A 14595-nucleotide genomic window follows, 5' to 3' on the forward strand; every position below is an offset into this window, starting at 1 on the left:
CTCTTGATCCTGGAACTGCAGATCTCCCTCAACAAGCAATCTTTCCTGGCAGTGTATCTCTCTCATATACTGCACAATAAAATCTCACCATATCTGTGCACTAAATCTGTTTGATACACATTCTTCCTCCTGACTTCCAAATTCATTTCAGAAAACTTTTAACATAAATTAAAATTCTCTTCAATTTCTTTTACTCAAGTTGTGCAGCCTGGCCTTGTGTCCAACAAGGATCCGTGAAGTAAGAGGGTTAAAAAAACAAAACAAAACAAAACAAAACAAAACAAAAAAAAAAAAAAAACAAAAAACAAAAAAACATTTTCAATGAAACAATTAGTACACTTTTTTTTTGTTAAAAATCTGGTGAATTGTCCTTCAGGAACAAGCATAAAAGCCTTGATAGTGCTCTGCTTCTTTAAATCAAAAGACTTAATTTATACAGTAAGCTTCCTTCCTTATAAAAGGGGAAAGTGTCCTCCAAAACTCAAGCAAAAATGTTCCTAGGAGTCAAGTACAAAAGCTTTTTCTTCAAAGGGGAAAGATAAGATGCACTTTAAAGGGATACTTCCAGAAAAAGAAGAAGAAAAAGAGTTCAAGCCTAGGATGAATGCAGCTTGGATGTCTGCGGCAGTTTCTTCTCCTGGTGGCTAAGCAGGAATGGAAACCTTCCTCCTGAGAACATACTGCAGAGGTGAGCAGGTGCCTTTATCTCAACCTGAAGCAATAAAAGAGATCTTCAGCCAAAGCCAGAAGAGCAAAATGTTCTTTTCTTCGATAGATAAAGTAAGGATAGAAAGTTGTCTTCTAAGAAAGAGACTGTTACTCTTCTATTTACCAGTCCAACCCCGCCTAGAAAGCAGAAAGGAGATCTTTCTAGAAGAAACTAGCAAAGAAAACCAAGTTGATGAGGAGTTGGAAAGTGTTCAAAGGAAGCTCGGTGCTTGCCCAGGAACAGGCAGGGGCTCCTCTGTTTCCAAGAGCAGCAGATGAGATGAGAACTTTGGCAACACGCATTCATCGTTATTTTCCTTCCACTTTGAAACATCGAAATACTTTGACAGCAGACCAAACAGGACTGCCATGTTTTGAAGGTTTGACTTAGATCTGTGTACATTAAATGAACAGAAGAGATCACAGCCTTGTTTAGCATTACCCTTGGTAGCTTTAAATGCAGTAGGCACAGTGTCAGCACCTTCACCTGCAGCAGTGCCAAGACAATTCCTCCCTTTCCTTGGTACATCACTAGGAGTGGTGTCATGACTGAATGCACCATGATGGGAACGGTGCCTCTGTAGGGCATTCCTTGATCTCTCTGAGATATAGCAATCTAGCAGGCATGTCTGATGAGAACCAAGTAAAACCAGCCCACAATTACCTGCTTGGCTGTAAACAACGTAAACTACTCATTCTTCACCAAGCAGTTGTTTTCCCTTCAGTCCAGCAAAGGAATTACACCCCCAGCTATGTTCAGAGTGACTGCACGTGTTTAGTTTAACTTCTTACCTCTGATCCTTACCCATGAATGTAGTTATCAGATGTCGGGGGGGTTGTTTCTTGTTTTTTAATGCCTAGCAGCAATAAAAGAAATGCCCTCAAGCAGCATATAATTCAAAGTCATAGCTAGGTAGTTTTTAGAAAACTGTAAATCAGAATTATGGGACCCCCCAAAATAATACCAAGTAGCCTTTATGCCTCTACTGTACTTTCAGAGATTAAGGAATAAGATACAGCTATGAAGACAAATTATTTACTTCCAAACACCAAATGAACCTCCCCTTCTGGGTCCTGCTGTGCAGTGTGTGAGCAGAGACCTGGTAACCACTATTTGTGGATGGTCCCAAATAGAAACAAGCACCAGGGCAGAGAAAGAAACAGAGGTTTTCACAGGACGTGGTTCCCTCTTGCAGTTCCCAGGCACATCATGGGCAAGACCCAAAACACACCGCCACCCGACACTTGCAGATCTGTGCAAAGCATCTGGCAGACTTCTGCTGGAGCCTTCCTGTAAAAACAAACCTAAAAGTATTTTTAAGACCGCAAGAAGTCCATAAAACTAAAGCAATCTTCCCCTCTCCCCTCACACTGACCAAGGCCAGGCTCCGCCACCATTTCTATCTGTACAACAAATCATTGCAGCAGCAGCAAGCAGGGTTACCAGTGTTGATGAATGCCAGAGCTAATGGGAAAATGAAACCCAGGAAATTACTGGAGAATGATATTTTCCAACCCAGTGTGGATATTACAATTTGCCATCCAGCCAGCGTACCAGTACTGGAGATGAATGAGGAGGCAAAGACTTTTTTGTGGATTTTTTTTCCACAATTCATTTCCAAGCTATACAAATATAGTGCCTTTTCAAATCCTAAATTAGAGGCTGAAGACTTAAATTAGCTCAAAAGTGCTCTTGGATCCAAAACTAGTATAGAATACAACTACAATATGTTTTTCTCTCTTTATGGTGATTTTTCATCCATATATTTTTTAAAAAATAAACTTTTTTTTTTCTTAAAGAGATTTTGTGATTTTATCACAAAATTAAAAGCATTTATTTCTTTCTCCATTGATAAAGTTTTGTGTTCAAAAAGTGAGTATAGCCTTGTTTTAAAGTTCTGTTTTTGAAAGTTACCTAAATCCACAAAGAAAATTGCCTTTCTCTACATAATCCTGCTAAACATTCATTAACACCAAAATAAAAGACATGTTGATATAGAACAATGGCTGAGTACTCTGGACCTTTCTGGTTCATCTGGGGGTCTCTAAGCAAAGCTTCTCATCAGCAATTATTCAAGAAAACGCACCCACACCCAACAGAACCTAAGAGCCCCTGACACAGCATATGGTCTACAGAGCATTGCACAATTAGCACACAGCTGGGGCTGGAGCACCTCTGGGTGCCCCTGTGCCCCCCAGCCCCAGCACCCCCCAGCAGGGTGCCCAGCCCCACGGCCAGGAGGCTGCTGGAGATGTCCCCGAGGAGCCCCCAGCCCCTCCAGGCAGCCTGTGCCAGGGCTCCGGCCCCTCGGCTCCCTCCTGCAGGTATTTAAATGAATAGAAAATCAAAACAAAATATCCACTGATAAAGCAAGATTATTCTAAACTATTTGGAAATTTCAGTTTCCAATGCTTGGATTTCTTATGAGCTTTAACTTGCCTGACTTCTGTGGTGTACGGGGTTTTCTCTCCTATCTTCTTCACAGCTAGATCCAATCTACACCGGTACCCTGAGCGTACTGCACCAGCGATGCCTGCCTACAAATATCTGACCATTAACAGATGACAATACCCGGTGAAATAGCAGCCTGCATATGATGGGAAATCACCTAGGATTTAATCACAGCTGGAACCTGAAGCCTGTTATGTTCCAGAAATACATCTGTATTTGAGGTGCATTAAGAAGCAGCATATGATGTTCAAAACAAAACAAAACAACAAAAACATCATAAATCCCAGACAGCAGATCCAAGAACACAGATTAATAGCTAAACAACACACAATGGGAGGAAAAAGATGCCTACCAGAAGGAAGTCTCAATCTAAGTCTAGAAAAAAAAGGGTTTCCAAACAACCTTTCTAAACCCTTCGTGTTCAGATCACACAGCACCCCAGCCTCCAGACCTCGCTTCTTGCCACAGCCACGCCTAAAATTAAGGATGAAGGAAAATCTAACATACGGGCACTGGAACATGAGAGAGGTGCTTAAATGCCATCCAGAAGAGACTTAATTTCTTGTTCTTGTGGATTTTAATCAAACAGATACATGTGGCTGACCTACAGAACACTTTTAGCAGCCCTGTGTGCCTGCAGGAGGTGGCGGCTCACCAGGCAGCCTGAAGATGGGGTCAGCAGGAGCGGTGGGACCACGAAGCACCCCAACAGGCCCTGAACCCCTCCTCATCCACACTGCAAGCCCCAGGCCAGCCCCGTTACCAGTACCAAGTGCTGTACCTGCTCTGCCTGCTGTGCTTGCATGCAGTCAGCAAGGTCTGTCTGTGTATTTATTGGACTTCAACAAGCTAACGAGCAATTACTAATTTGGTTATTGTTTATAAAAGATGTAGAAATTTGGCACTGGTATGAGTTATAGCTAGTTAAGCAAATCATGAGGCGAAGGGAGCATCCTGACAATTTCTGCAAGGCAAGAAAATCCCCCAATTGCCTTTCTCCACAATCCCAAAACTGAACCACTGAAATCACCACCACATGGGTCTCTGAAGTAGCAAACATCTTGAAGTTCATCCAACAGAGAGAGGGTATTTTTGGGAAAACAAAAGCCCAATGCTTATCTAGTCAGAAGACAACCTTCTTTTTGAAAGAATCAGTTTAAATACGTACATGCATGTGAATATGTTTCTTTATATGAGACTCTTCAAACATATTTTGCAAAGATTTTCCACCTTGAAGTGTTTCAAGCAGAATTTTAACCGTTTTTCTTAATTTGAAGTGTGAACAAAACCACAGCTGCATGAGGGCTTTCAGATCTTTTCACTTTCACACAGCTGAATCCAATCACATAATTAGAGTTAAACACAAAGTTTACCATTAAACCCACAGTGAAAAACTGTCTGACTATGAACTGGAGCTGTGCCTCATCTGACCCTGGAGTTTGTTCAGGTCAGACAGGCATTTTTTTCAGTTTTATTTTCTTTTGTGCAAGCACATGGGATACATTCACTGCAGTATGAACTTTTCATTTGTTTCCTCTTTTTCTATCAGCCCTAGTGACCAATTAAAGCAAAGCAAAATAGCATCTGTGTTTGCGCTTACCAGTTTTGACAGCAAGGGCATCCAACATGCATGAGATTAAGGGCTGCGCTATGTGCTAGATCTTCACCCCATGCATGCTGCTGACAAATCTTCCTCTGATATAGAGGCAGACTGAGTTAGACCTGAGTTTCCTCTTTCTTGCCATAGTATTGTAATTTATTTATTTACTTATTGTTAAGATATACAAGAGCAGCCCCATCTGACTTCAGTGGGAGCAGCCACAAGACTTCTGACCATAAAAGCTGCAGAATCTGCCCTGAAGTGCTCTGGTTTCTAGACCAGACTTCAGAAAAACTAGTCACTTCTTTCTAAGAGAGCATGGTAAGAAGTTCCCAAGAGGTTTACTTACAGTACACGTCCACCCGTATGGACTTTATGGCCGGCGAGCCCAAGCCGTTCTCGGCCTTGCAGTAGTAGCGGCCTCCTTGGTGTCGCTGGATGTTGGCTATCCTCAGGGTTTCATTGAAGACACTCGAGTCTTGAAATCTGTCAGAGGCACTTCCTGCTGTTTTGGTCCACCTGATCTGAGCAAGCACCAAAAAAGATTGTTACTTGAAGCCTGCAGTTTGGAAAAAAGAGCAGAGTCTAGATCTCATCACTGACCTGGGAACCGTGCGCACGGCAGCCAGGGCTTCACATTGGAGGTCCTGGGGAACCTCTCTGGAAAACTGAGCAGCTCACACTTACAATCTAACACTTCATCCAAGAGCCCTGAGACTGTAATCTTGTCTTTATCACCCTGTCTTAGAAATAGTTGATTACTTTTGATGGAAACACCACGCAAAGTAAATGCCACTAGCAGAGATGTGGAGAACAACTCAAGCCACCCTCAGTGACACAGCTGAAACAAGCTGCAGAAAAAATTCCCCGTTAACAAACAGAGCTCACCAGAAGAGCCTGCTGTACTCTTGCACTGAACACAAATATTTTTTTTTTTCTGAAATCATATTCATGAAAGATGAGGGCACACTGGAAAGCACCTTCAAAACAGCTGATGGGTTATCTTGGCAACCATAAATCACAGAATCACAGAATTTCTAGGTTGGAAGAGACCTCAAGATCATCGAGTCCAACCTCTGACCTAACGCTAACAGTCCCCACTAAACCATATCCCTAAGCTCTACATCTAAATGTCTTTTGAAGACTTCTAGGGATGGTGACTCCACCACTTCCCTGGGCAGCCTGTTCCAATGCCTCCCAACCCTTTCAGTGAAGAAGTTCTTCCTAACATCTAACCTAAAACTCCCCTGGCTCAACTTAAGCCCATTCCCCCTCGTCCTGTCACCAGACACGTGGGAGAACAGACCAACCCCCACCTCGCTACAGCCTCCCTTGAGGTACCTATAAAGAACGATAAGGTCGCCCCCGAGCCTCCTCTTCTCCAGGCTGAACAAGCCCAGCTCCCTCAGCCGCTCCTCGTAGGACTTGTTCTCCAGGCCCCTCACCAGCTTCGTCGCCCTTCTCTGCACCCGCTCAAGCACCTCCATGTCCTTCTTGTAGCGAGGGGCCCAAAACTGAACACAGTACTCGAGGTGCGGCCTCACCAGAGCTGAGTACAGGGGGACGAATAAAATCCAACCTGAAGCACTCGCTTGAAACCACAAATGATGAACACCCATTTCTTTGAGTTTTCTTTAACATCTTTTGCAGCAATTACAAATTCTTTTACTCTGACAATTATTACTTGTAACGTGAAGGCTTTTTAAAGAGAGCTTTTCAATGTCAGAGCCATCAAAGTGCCCACACCAGCCTGCTACAACCACAGCTGCCTTCCGAACACAGCCATGCATGGAGGCTCATGTCCTGCAGCAAAACACAGAGACCCTCCGGTACTGACTCAGTAAAAGCTGCACAGCCCCCTGAGCAAACAAGCAAAATTCAACCACTTCAGAAAGTTGCAAGGGCCACACTTGGCTGTAAAGAAATCTCCAGGCAATGGGCCTAATATAATACCCACTGCCACCACCCAACCTGCTCACCCCCAACTTCCAGCAGCGATGTCGGCTGACCTGCAGTCACTGAAAGCCTTTGGCATTTTAAGTCCAGTGGGAATGCAAACCCGCTGCGAAAATTAGACATCAGTGACTTGTCATGTTAACCAGAAAACAGGCCCCAGGTGAAACTCTCTGGAATAAAGTGAATTCTTCCTCCTCCAGCTCCCTCTGAGGCTCAGACCGCCACCACCCTGCTGCTGTGGAACGAAGTCTTTTCAAAGGAATTAGAATAGAACAAAAGCCTGGGTCAGGAGTCATAGGAAAAAGCAACTGAAGTAGAAAGAAATAATAATTTGTATTAGAGGAAGATGGCAAATAAACTTACAGACAAACCACATTAGTGTGTGGAACCATCAGCACTGGCAGATCATTTATACACAGAAACAAATTTAAGGCTTTGTTTGAAAGACCTCTCTCTATTTAGGTTCTGCACTGCTGTAGTACCCACATTTTGTCAATCGATTCTCACCTTCAGCTACGTTTGTTAGGCTTACTGACCTGATGGGAGGTGACAGCAAAGTGGTACGGACACTGCCAACACCCAGGCGAGGTGAGCTGAGCCCCTGCCTGTAGCACTCGGTGCCGTCAGCTATTGTGTGCAGTGCACCAGACCTCCAAAGAGTCCCCAGGTACCTCCTGCTCTGTCAGGTCACACGGATTTGGTGGCCAGGACAGACAACATTTGATTCCAGACCAGAACCTATGCTTTAAGCAGTAGTTTTTTCCTGCATATCCAGGCCACAAATGGGATATTTGCATAAATATGAATTAATGTCTCATCTGAAGCTTCTTGGAGCTGTCTCTTCTCACCCCCATCCGCTAATTCTGTTCCAGGATGAAGGCCAAATCTTCTACAGTCATTCACAAAAATGAGAATGACACAAGACAAGATAAATATTTGGTTATTAGTTCCCAAGCTGTGGTCTCCAAAGATGGTCCAGAGGTGATCAGATGATCAGAAAAGAAACATTTACACGCTGCTCTGATGGGATCTGCTGGGCAGGCTGCCTACCAAGCCACCTGGAGCTGACACTGGCCCAGTCTGTACAAGGCGTTGCAGCCTTGGTATGAAGCTGGGCATGTTGTGCCTCCAGCTCACAAGTGTGCAAGAAGTTGGGTGGCCCATGGTGGAAGGCCAAGGTGGCCCCAAGGTGTCTGGTCCATCTTGGTGGACACTGGCCAGGGCTGCTTTGGCTGGACGGAGGCCATTCCCTCAGGGGGCACAGGCATTAAAGTTGCATCATAGCCAGTGTCAGGACCCCAGTAACCTGCACAGGAGCATGAAGAGGAAGAGGTCAGCCTTCCTCTCATCGGAAACTTCTCCTGGACAGGAGAGGTCTTCTACAAAAGGCATCAAAATTAAAAAAAATCATGACCAGCTGTAGCCTATGTAAATTCTTCTCCCCTTGAAATGAAGGCAGGTGTGAGCTCCAGAGGCTGAAATTAAAAAAATAATAATTCCAAAATGTTTTCTTCTCTTTCTGACTTGTTAAATTCATAAGCCTGAGTGGCTTTGCCCTCTTGCCAGGTGACCTGTATAACTCTCACATGGTTTTGCTGCTCTGGGATAAAGCAAATATGCCCAACTCCACGTTACAACGCTCAGCCTGCATGCAAGAGAGATGATATTAGCACTGCTATATTTACCAGTCCCAATCTGTCTGTACTTCTATTATAAACTCTTGGCTCTTGGGCTTTTTAAATAATCCAAATAAATGTGCTGCAGAATAATTTTGGAACAAACAGTTTTCATGAGCTGCAGAATACAATTTCATCATGTATTTTTCAAATGCTTAAGTATCTTAAAACAGTGTTAAGATGCTCACTGAATCTCTTGCATGCTCTATTTCCCCATTTGTAATCGGAATTATAAAAACACCTCTGTTTGATTCTTAGCTGGAAAAAAAAAGTCAAAAAATGCCAAGATTTCTCTCTTCCTCCCGTTCCTGTCACACAAAATGTTTCAAGACATGGAATACAGCTTGTCCTGTCATAGACCATATAATCTAAGTAAGGCGTTGTATTATCAGCATCTATGTAACTGATAAAATTATGTAATTTATTAAATATATAGAAGCATTTATTTAGGTACTATCACTTTCATCTTTTTTATAAATACAAAAGCCTTCCAACTCCCCCAAGTTTTAACATTGATGTAGTTATCTTCTCCTTTTTAGAAAGCATTTTAACAGGAACATGTTTGGCTGTAAACAAAAGTAGACTTTTCAGCTTTAAAAATACAAATATGCATATGTTTCAGTGGCAGGAAGAGCACTTATAACCAAGTAAATAGTTTTACAGTGTACGTAGAGATGCCTGAAGAATAAAAGAATAATTGACTCGATTTCCTCTTAAAAGATATTCCCCAGAAATGTCACTGGCCTGATTTCACTCAGTTCATTATTTACCTTAGCTTTAACACAACATACACAGGAAAACACGCTGATCAATACCATGTTGTAAATTATTGCATGAGCTCTGAAGACAACTTTATATTATCTTAAAATAAATAATAATTTTAAAATATATTTTCAAAGGCAGTAGATTAAGTGAATGTCTCCATAGTTCAGATAGTGCAATATTTTCACAGAGGGTAGCACAAAACAATTGCTCATCCACGTGCGTTGTATCAGTGTTTGCTATTCATAAGCCCCCAGTTTCTAGCACAGAAGTAACCCTGCATGCTCTGGGTGCCTACTCACAGTGCAAATAATGCGGGAAGGCAATAACTGCTGTTTCACCAAGAAGTCAAAGCCATTTCCACTCATAATGCAAACTTTTAATTGAAAAGTTACATCTACCACTCCATGGCATAAGCAAATAACTAATATGACTAATACACATTAATCCATCACACAGATATGCTTCTGAACACATGCTTCCGAGGACACGGTTCCCCAGACACTCACTGTTACTCTCACTGTTGCTATTGCAGATTTGGAAATCCATCCACTGCCATTACTCTGCCATACGATCTGGGTCTTTAGTTAACAAATCCTTGCTTCGTTTTCTTGTAAAACAGGCGTAAGTCAAAGACTATTTATGAGCAATTCATTTAAAAATTATTCAGTCTTTAAAAACTGACAAAGTTATGACCCATCTAGTCATACCATGACCCATGTACTTGTCTGATTTGTACATGCCCATAAGTTCTCTGAACCATCACTAGCTTTGACAGTATTTTACTGGCTTAAGCAGATGCCCTGGGACACTCAGCCATATTTCACCCTACAGCTTCCATGTTCTCATTGAACCTTCCTGCAACTTGAGTAGGAATCACAGACTTCCCATTTTTTGACTAAAAATGCAGATTTGAAAAACTTCAGTAATATTGTGCTTGACTTTTCTCAGCTTCCACCAACTACTCCTGCCTCAAAAGAAAGCAGCAGATAAAAAACACATTTGACATTAAAAAAATCAAACACTTATGTTTTAAATATGGTCTTTGTCAAGAGAGTATTTATATGTATTATTGTATATATACATTAATATAAAGAAATAATTAATAAACAATAAAATATCTTTAAAATTATTTACTCCAGAACAAAATATTTCTCTTGGTTAAAAAAATAAAATTAAAAAAGAGAGGGAGAAAGAAAGAAAATTAACAATAAAATCAAGGCAGCCAAGCATCAAATTCCTAAAAAATCTGTCTTTTTAGGGTTTGGATTGGAATATACTGAGTGCCTTCATCACCTAGACACAGGGAGGAGCAGCCAATGCTGCTGCAGAACCAAGTGCAAGGGAAATATCCTTTACATATATACACATATGTGTATATATATATACACGCATATATTCCAACAAGTAATCCTAAAAGAAGAGAGATTTCCAGGCCACGATACACAGCAGGCACCTGCTCAAACACTGCCCTGTCCCAAAGGTAGCACTGTTTTAATCAGAGATGCTTTGGCAGTACCAGAGGTTGCTTTTTAAGCCACCATTCAACATTTTCAATACATTTAGCAAGGCATCTTTTCATTCTTCCTTGGAAACAGCTGACAGAAAATGAAGTCTTAACAGTCTTTTTTGTATATTGCAACCCTGATGTCTAACACAGATAGGGTGAGTAAATACATGCCTTAAAATATAGTTAGAGCCAGGGCTGGGGGCTCGTACTGCGCTCCGCTGCCATTGATTGAAGTCACTGCCCTCTGACATCGCTGAGAAAACAAGGATGAGGAGAATCTCCTGATCACTGCTAAAATCCCCAAATCCCTGCCTGAGATTAAAGTCCTCCTTTGTATGCCAACAGCTGTAAGAGAGCTCTTTGCGCAACTTCACTGGGATGTGTGCAACATTTCTTCATGCCCAAAGATATCTGAGCCTTTGGAAAAAGCTATCTTAAAAATAACCCCAGAGGAACAAAAAATATCCCCTCAGCTTGTTTATCCACTAGATTAATTTTGTCCTTAGGGAAGCAATGGTTGGGGCACCAGCTACTGAAAGCAAGAAGCACACACCTTCGTGATAAACAGAGAGGACGTTACGTGATGGCTCTTTTTAGGCTGGGAAGGAGAAAGTGACTTCTTCACCTTCAATTAAAACAAACTGTCTGAAGCAGATTTCAGTGTATGAAACTCCCTGATCTTCTTCAATCTATACAGTGGAGATATGAGCTCACTGCACATGGAACATACTTTAACCCCAAACTGCCTTTTTTCCCCCAAGCTCCTCCTTTCTATTGCAGAGCCAAATGACTGTGAGGCAGATGTCAGCCACCACTGTGGGAGCAGCAAGGATGGGGTTTGCACCACGCTTACACAGCACAGGTTTTACAGCCAAAAGTGATTTAGAATCACAGATTACCCCGATTTGGAAAGGACCCACAAGGATCATCAAGTCTGGCTCCTGAGACTTGGATTACCTTGGACAGGTCTAGAAAACTGTTATCAGTGAGAAACAAGATGCAGAACTGGAGGGTCTTTGCTTTCCAATATATTTCTTCTAACTCCTGAGAGTCGGATTCTTGATAATCATGAGAAACAGGTTTTTTGAAGCATTTAAAGTTTAGTGTTTTTTTTCCCTCCCCTCTGCCCTGTGCCTTAAATAGCTGGCTGTACTGATTACTGGTGGTTGCGTGCAGGCGAGTCTAGTTTATGCATTTATACGTTTATGCCAGCGTAGAGTGGAGGAGCAATGTGTTCGGCATCAAAAGGCTTGATTACTTCTGACTTGTTCAGCTCCATGGTTTCTGCTCAGAACTGCTCAAAGTCCTTGGAATGACGGCCATCAATCACCAGGCTGCTCCAACAGCACCTGGTTTGGATGGGAGCTGTCCCATTCGTGTCCAGGGAAACACTTCTGCAAGGACAATTAATGGGGACAGTCAGACCACATCCGTACCTCCCAGGGCTCCCTTATGTTTTGCCCCTAATCCCCTAAAGCAAACCACGGCTGTCCCTGCACCAGGCCCACAAGGCGGGAGATACAGCACTGATCTAACCCACCACCACTCAGCAGGACTCCACTTTTACTCCACCAAATCTTCCAGGCATTCACCAGCTCATCCTCACCACGTCTGCATGCCTCAATTACGGGATTAGCGACACATATGGATAAATAACACGGGTGGGGGGCGTTGAGTTTTGATTCATAGTAAAACAGGGGCGGCATGATGCACCATGCCCAGTGAGACAGAGGGTACAAACCATCTGACTTTACTGGAATAGACATCGCTATGGGCTAAGAGTATGCTACAGTGCTATGAAAACTTCTCTTTGTTTCATATGGCAGTGTCTGAAATAGTGGGCATGAAAAGGGCTTCAGGTAAAAGCACTGCTGATTGTCTAAAAACTTCTTACGAGGCATATTGAGAGTGGCACAACAGCCGATTCCAAGCACACATCCTTCCTGTCAAAAATGACAACTCCCTGCCTTTGGCAGGGCCAGAAAGCTGTGAGGAACCAAACACAGGGCTGAAGAGCCTTTGATTTCCAGATGTATTTCTTCAAATCTGCAGAAGCTGAGGTGCAGTCACCTGGGGAAATCAAGCACCAGGACTGCTCAAACTTCACAGCAACACCAGAGAGAAAACTGAGTGCTGCCCACAGGAAACAGGTACGTGACCAGTGACTTCCAGGGGAGAGCCTGGGTGCTCGTATTTACACACACACTAACGCTTCACTGGGTTGACATGAAGAAACACGATTTTCTCATTTAAAACATCTATGACAACTGTTAACATGCAGCACATCATCGGTTCTGATTCAGTGCCAGAGATCACAGAAGAAATTATTTTCCAGCTCAATTGCTATAACACGAGGAAAAATAAGTTCCTAGTAAGTTCTAACACAGGAAAAATTGAGGTTGTTAATTACAGAGAATGTAAGTGCCAAACCCATGAAATTATAAGCAACCAGGTCCTGCAAGAAGAATTTCCATGCTTTTTCCATAGTTTACTTTAGTCCAAAACATGGCAGGCATGGCAATGCCGTGAGTAGAGGCTGCACTGAGGATTGCTTCTGACGTTAAAATGCTAGCCTACAGCACTCAAGGAGTTAAGAATAACTGAAGACACCCTGAAATCTGGTTATGTAAGAAAACTAAATGTAGACTAACTACCCCTTCACCTCTGAACTTCCTGCATTTCTGCAAGACAGATATTTCCTATTTTATACCTAAAGCCAACTTACCCAGGAGTTTCCCAAGGCCCATCAGCGTAACTTGGAGTTTTGTACGAACTGACCTCCTGTACAGAAATGGTTCATCTCACAGGTACACGGAACAAAATGCAGCTCCCCCAGCAGCACAGAAACTGAGGTCATCATACTGAGAAATGTCCCCAGCAATGATTTAACACCACCGCAACCTCCCAGCCCCGCAGACCGAGCCACCCACCCGTGGTGGGGCCGGGTGCCAACAAGCCTCAAACAGCCACTGAAGAAAACTGGGAGGCTGGAATGCTGCTGCTTAGTCTGAGGACAGAAAACAATCTTATGTGTAATGATGGGATAACACACTTCTTGAGCAGTCTGAAGTAATTTCTAATTGCTATTAGCACTAATAGGAAGCTCCCAGACGTGAAGGAATAGCTGCCCAATGAAGCCCAAAGCTGGCAGCAAAGCCAAGCTCTGGTACGGAAGATCCTGTTGTTACGCTTGCTGCACCTTTCCCCTCAGGGCTGGAAGCAGAAAGGCTACCATAAAAGCTGCAAAAGCATTTGTGGAGCCTTCCCACAGCATGGCTCAGCACCTATGAACTGTGGAGCAGGGCCCATAGGTGAGCCACAAGGCAGCAGTGATGTGCTACAGCACAGACAGGGCACTCCAGGCCTACACAGAGGAGTAAGGTAAGGAAAGAGAGGCTCAAAGAAACTCATTTTTTCAAAGAAACTACATTTCTGACACAGTTGTTCCAATGCTACAAGTTGCAGGGCAGCAAAGCTGACTTCACTGCTGTGAAAAGGCTCGTGTCAAAGTTGTCCCACCCAACCTCAGGTGTCGCATAGCTAACACGCCCAAACACCAAGAGTAGGAGTGCTGACTTTCAATGTGTAGAGGAAGGATTGCTTACATTCAAAGGCTTACATTCAAAGGATTACTTACGTTCAAAGGGTGAAAGCCTAAAGATTGACTGTACGTAAATGAAGAAAGTTTAAGTGAACTATTTAATAGGAAATTATTGAGCGGATCCTGAACAAAAGAATATTGCAGCTACTTGGTAAAAGCAATGTGCTATAGATAGCTATAAGATGCTGCTTGAGCTATCTAAAGCAAGATCTTGCTTGAGATAAGCAAGATCCTATAGCAGTCCGGGTTTCTTTGTGAAAAGGTAGTATATCTGGGGAGACATCTAGATATACTTTCTCAGAACATCTCTGAGTAACCTGCTAAATGATT

At 42.9% G+C, this 14595-nt stretch overlaps 1 protein-coding gene across 1 annotated transcript in view; it reads right to left on the minus strand.

Annotated features, from left to right (window-relative positions):
• The window catches only part of MDGA2 (MAM domain containing glycosylphosphatidylinositol anchor 2), a 340235-nt gene that overhangs the window by 205382 nt on the left and 120258 nt on the right, over positions 1–14595 (minus strand). Inside the window, exon 3 of the mRNA XM_032187749.1 lies at positions 5110–5284. Coding sequence (XP_032043640.1) covers positions 5110–5284 — 175 coding nt within the window. The remainder of the gene's footprint in view (positions 1–5109; positions 5285–14595) is intronic.

Source organism: Aythya fuligula, chromosome 5 (assembly GCF_009819795.1).
Source record: "Aythya fuligula isolate bAytFul2 chromosome 5, bAytFul2.pri, whole genome shotgun sequence".
NCBI lineage: Eukaryota > Metazoa > Chordata > Aves > Anseriformes > Anatidae > Aythya > Aythya fuligula.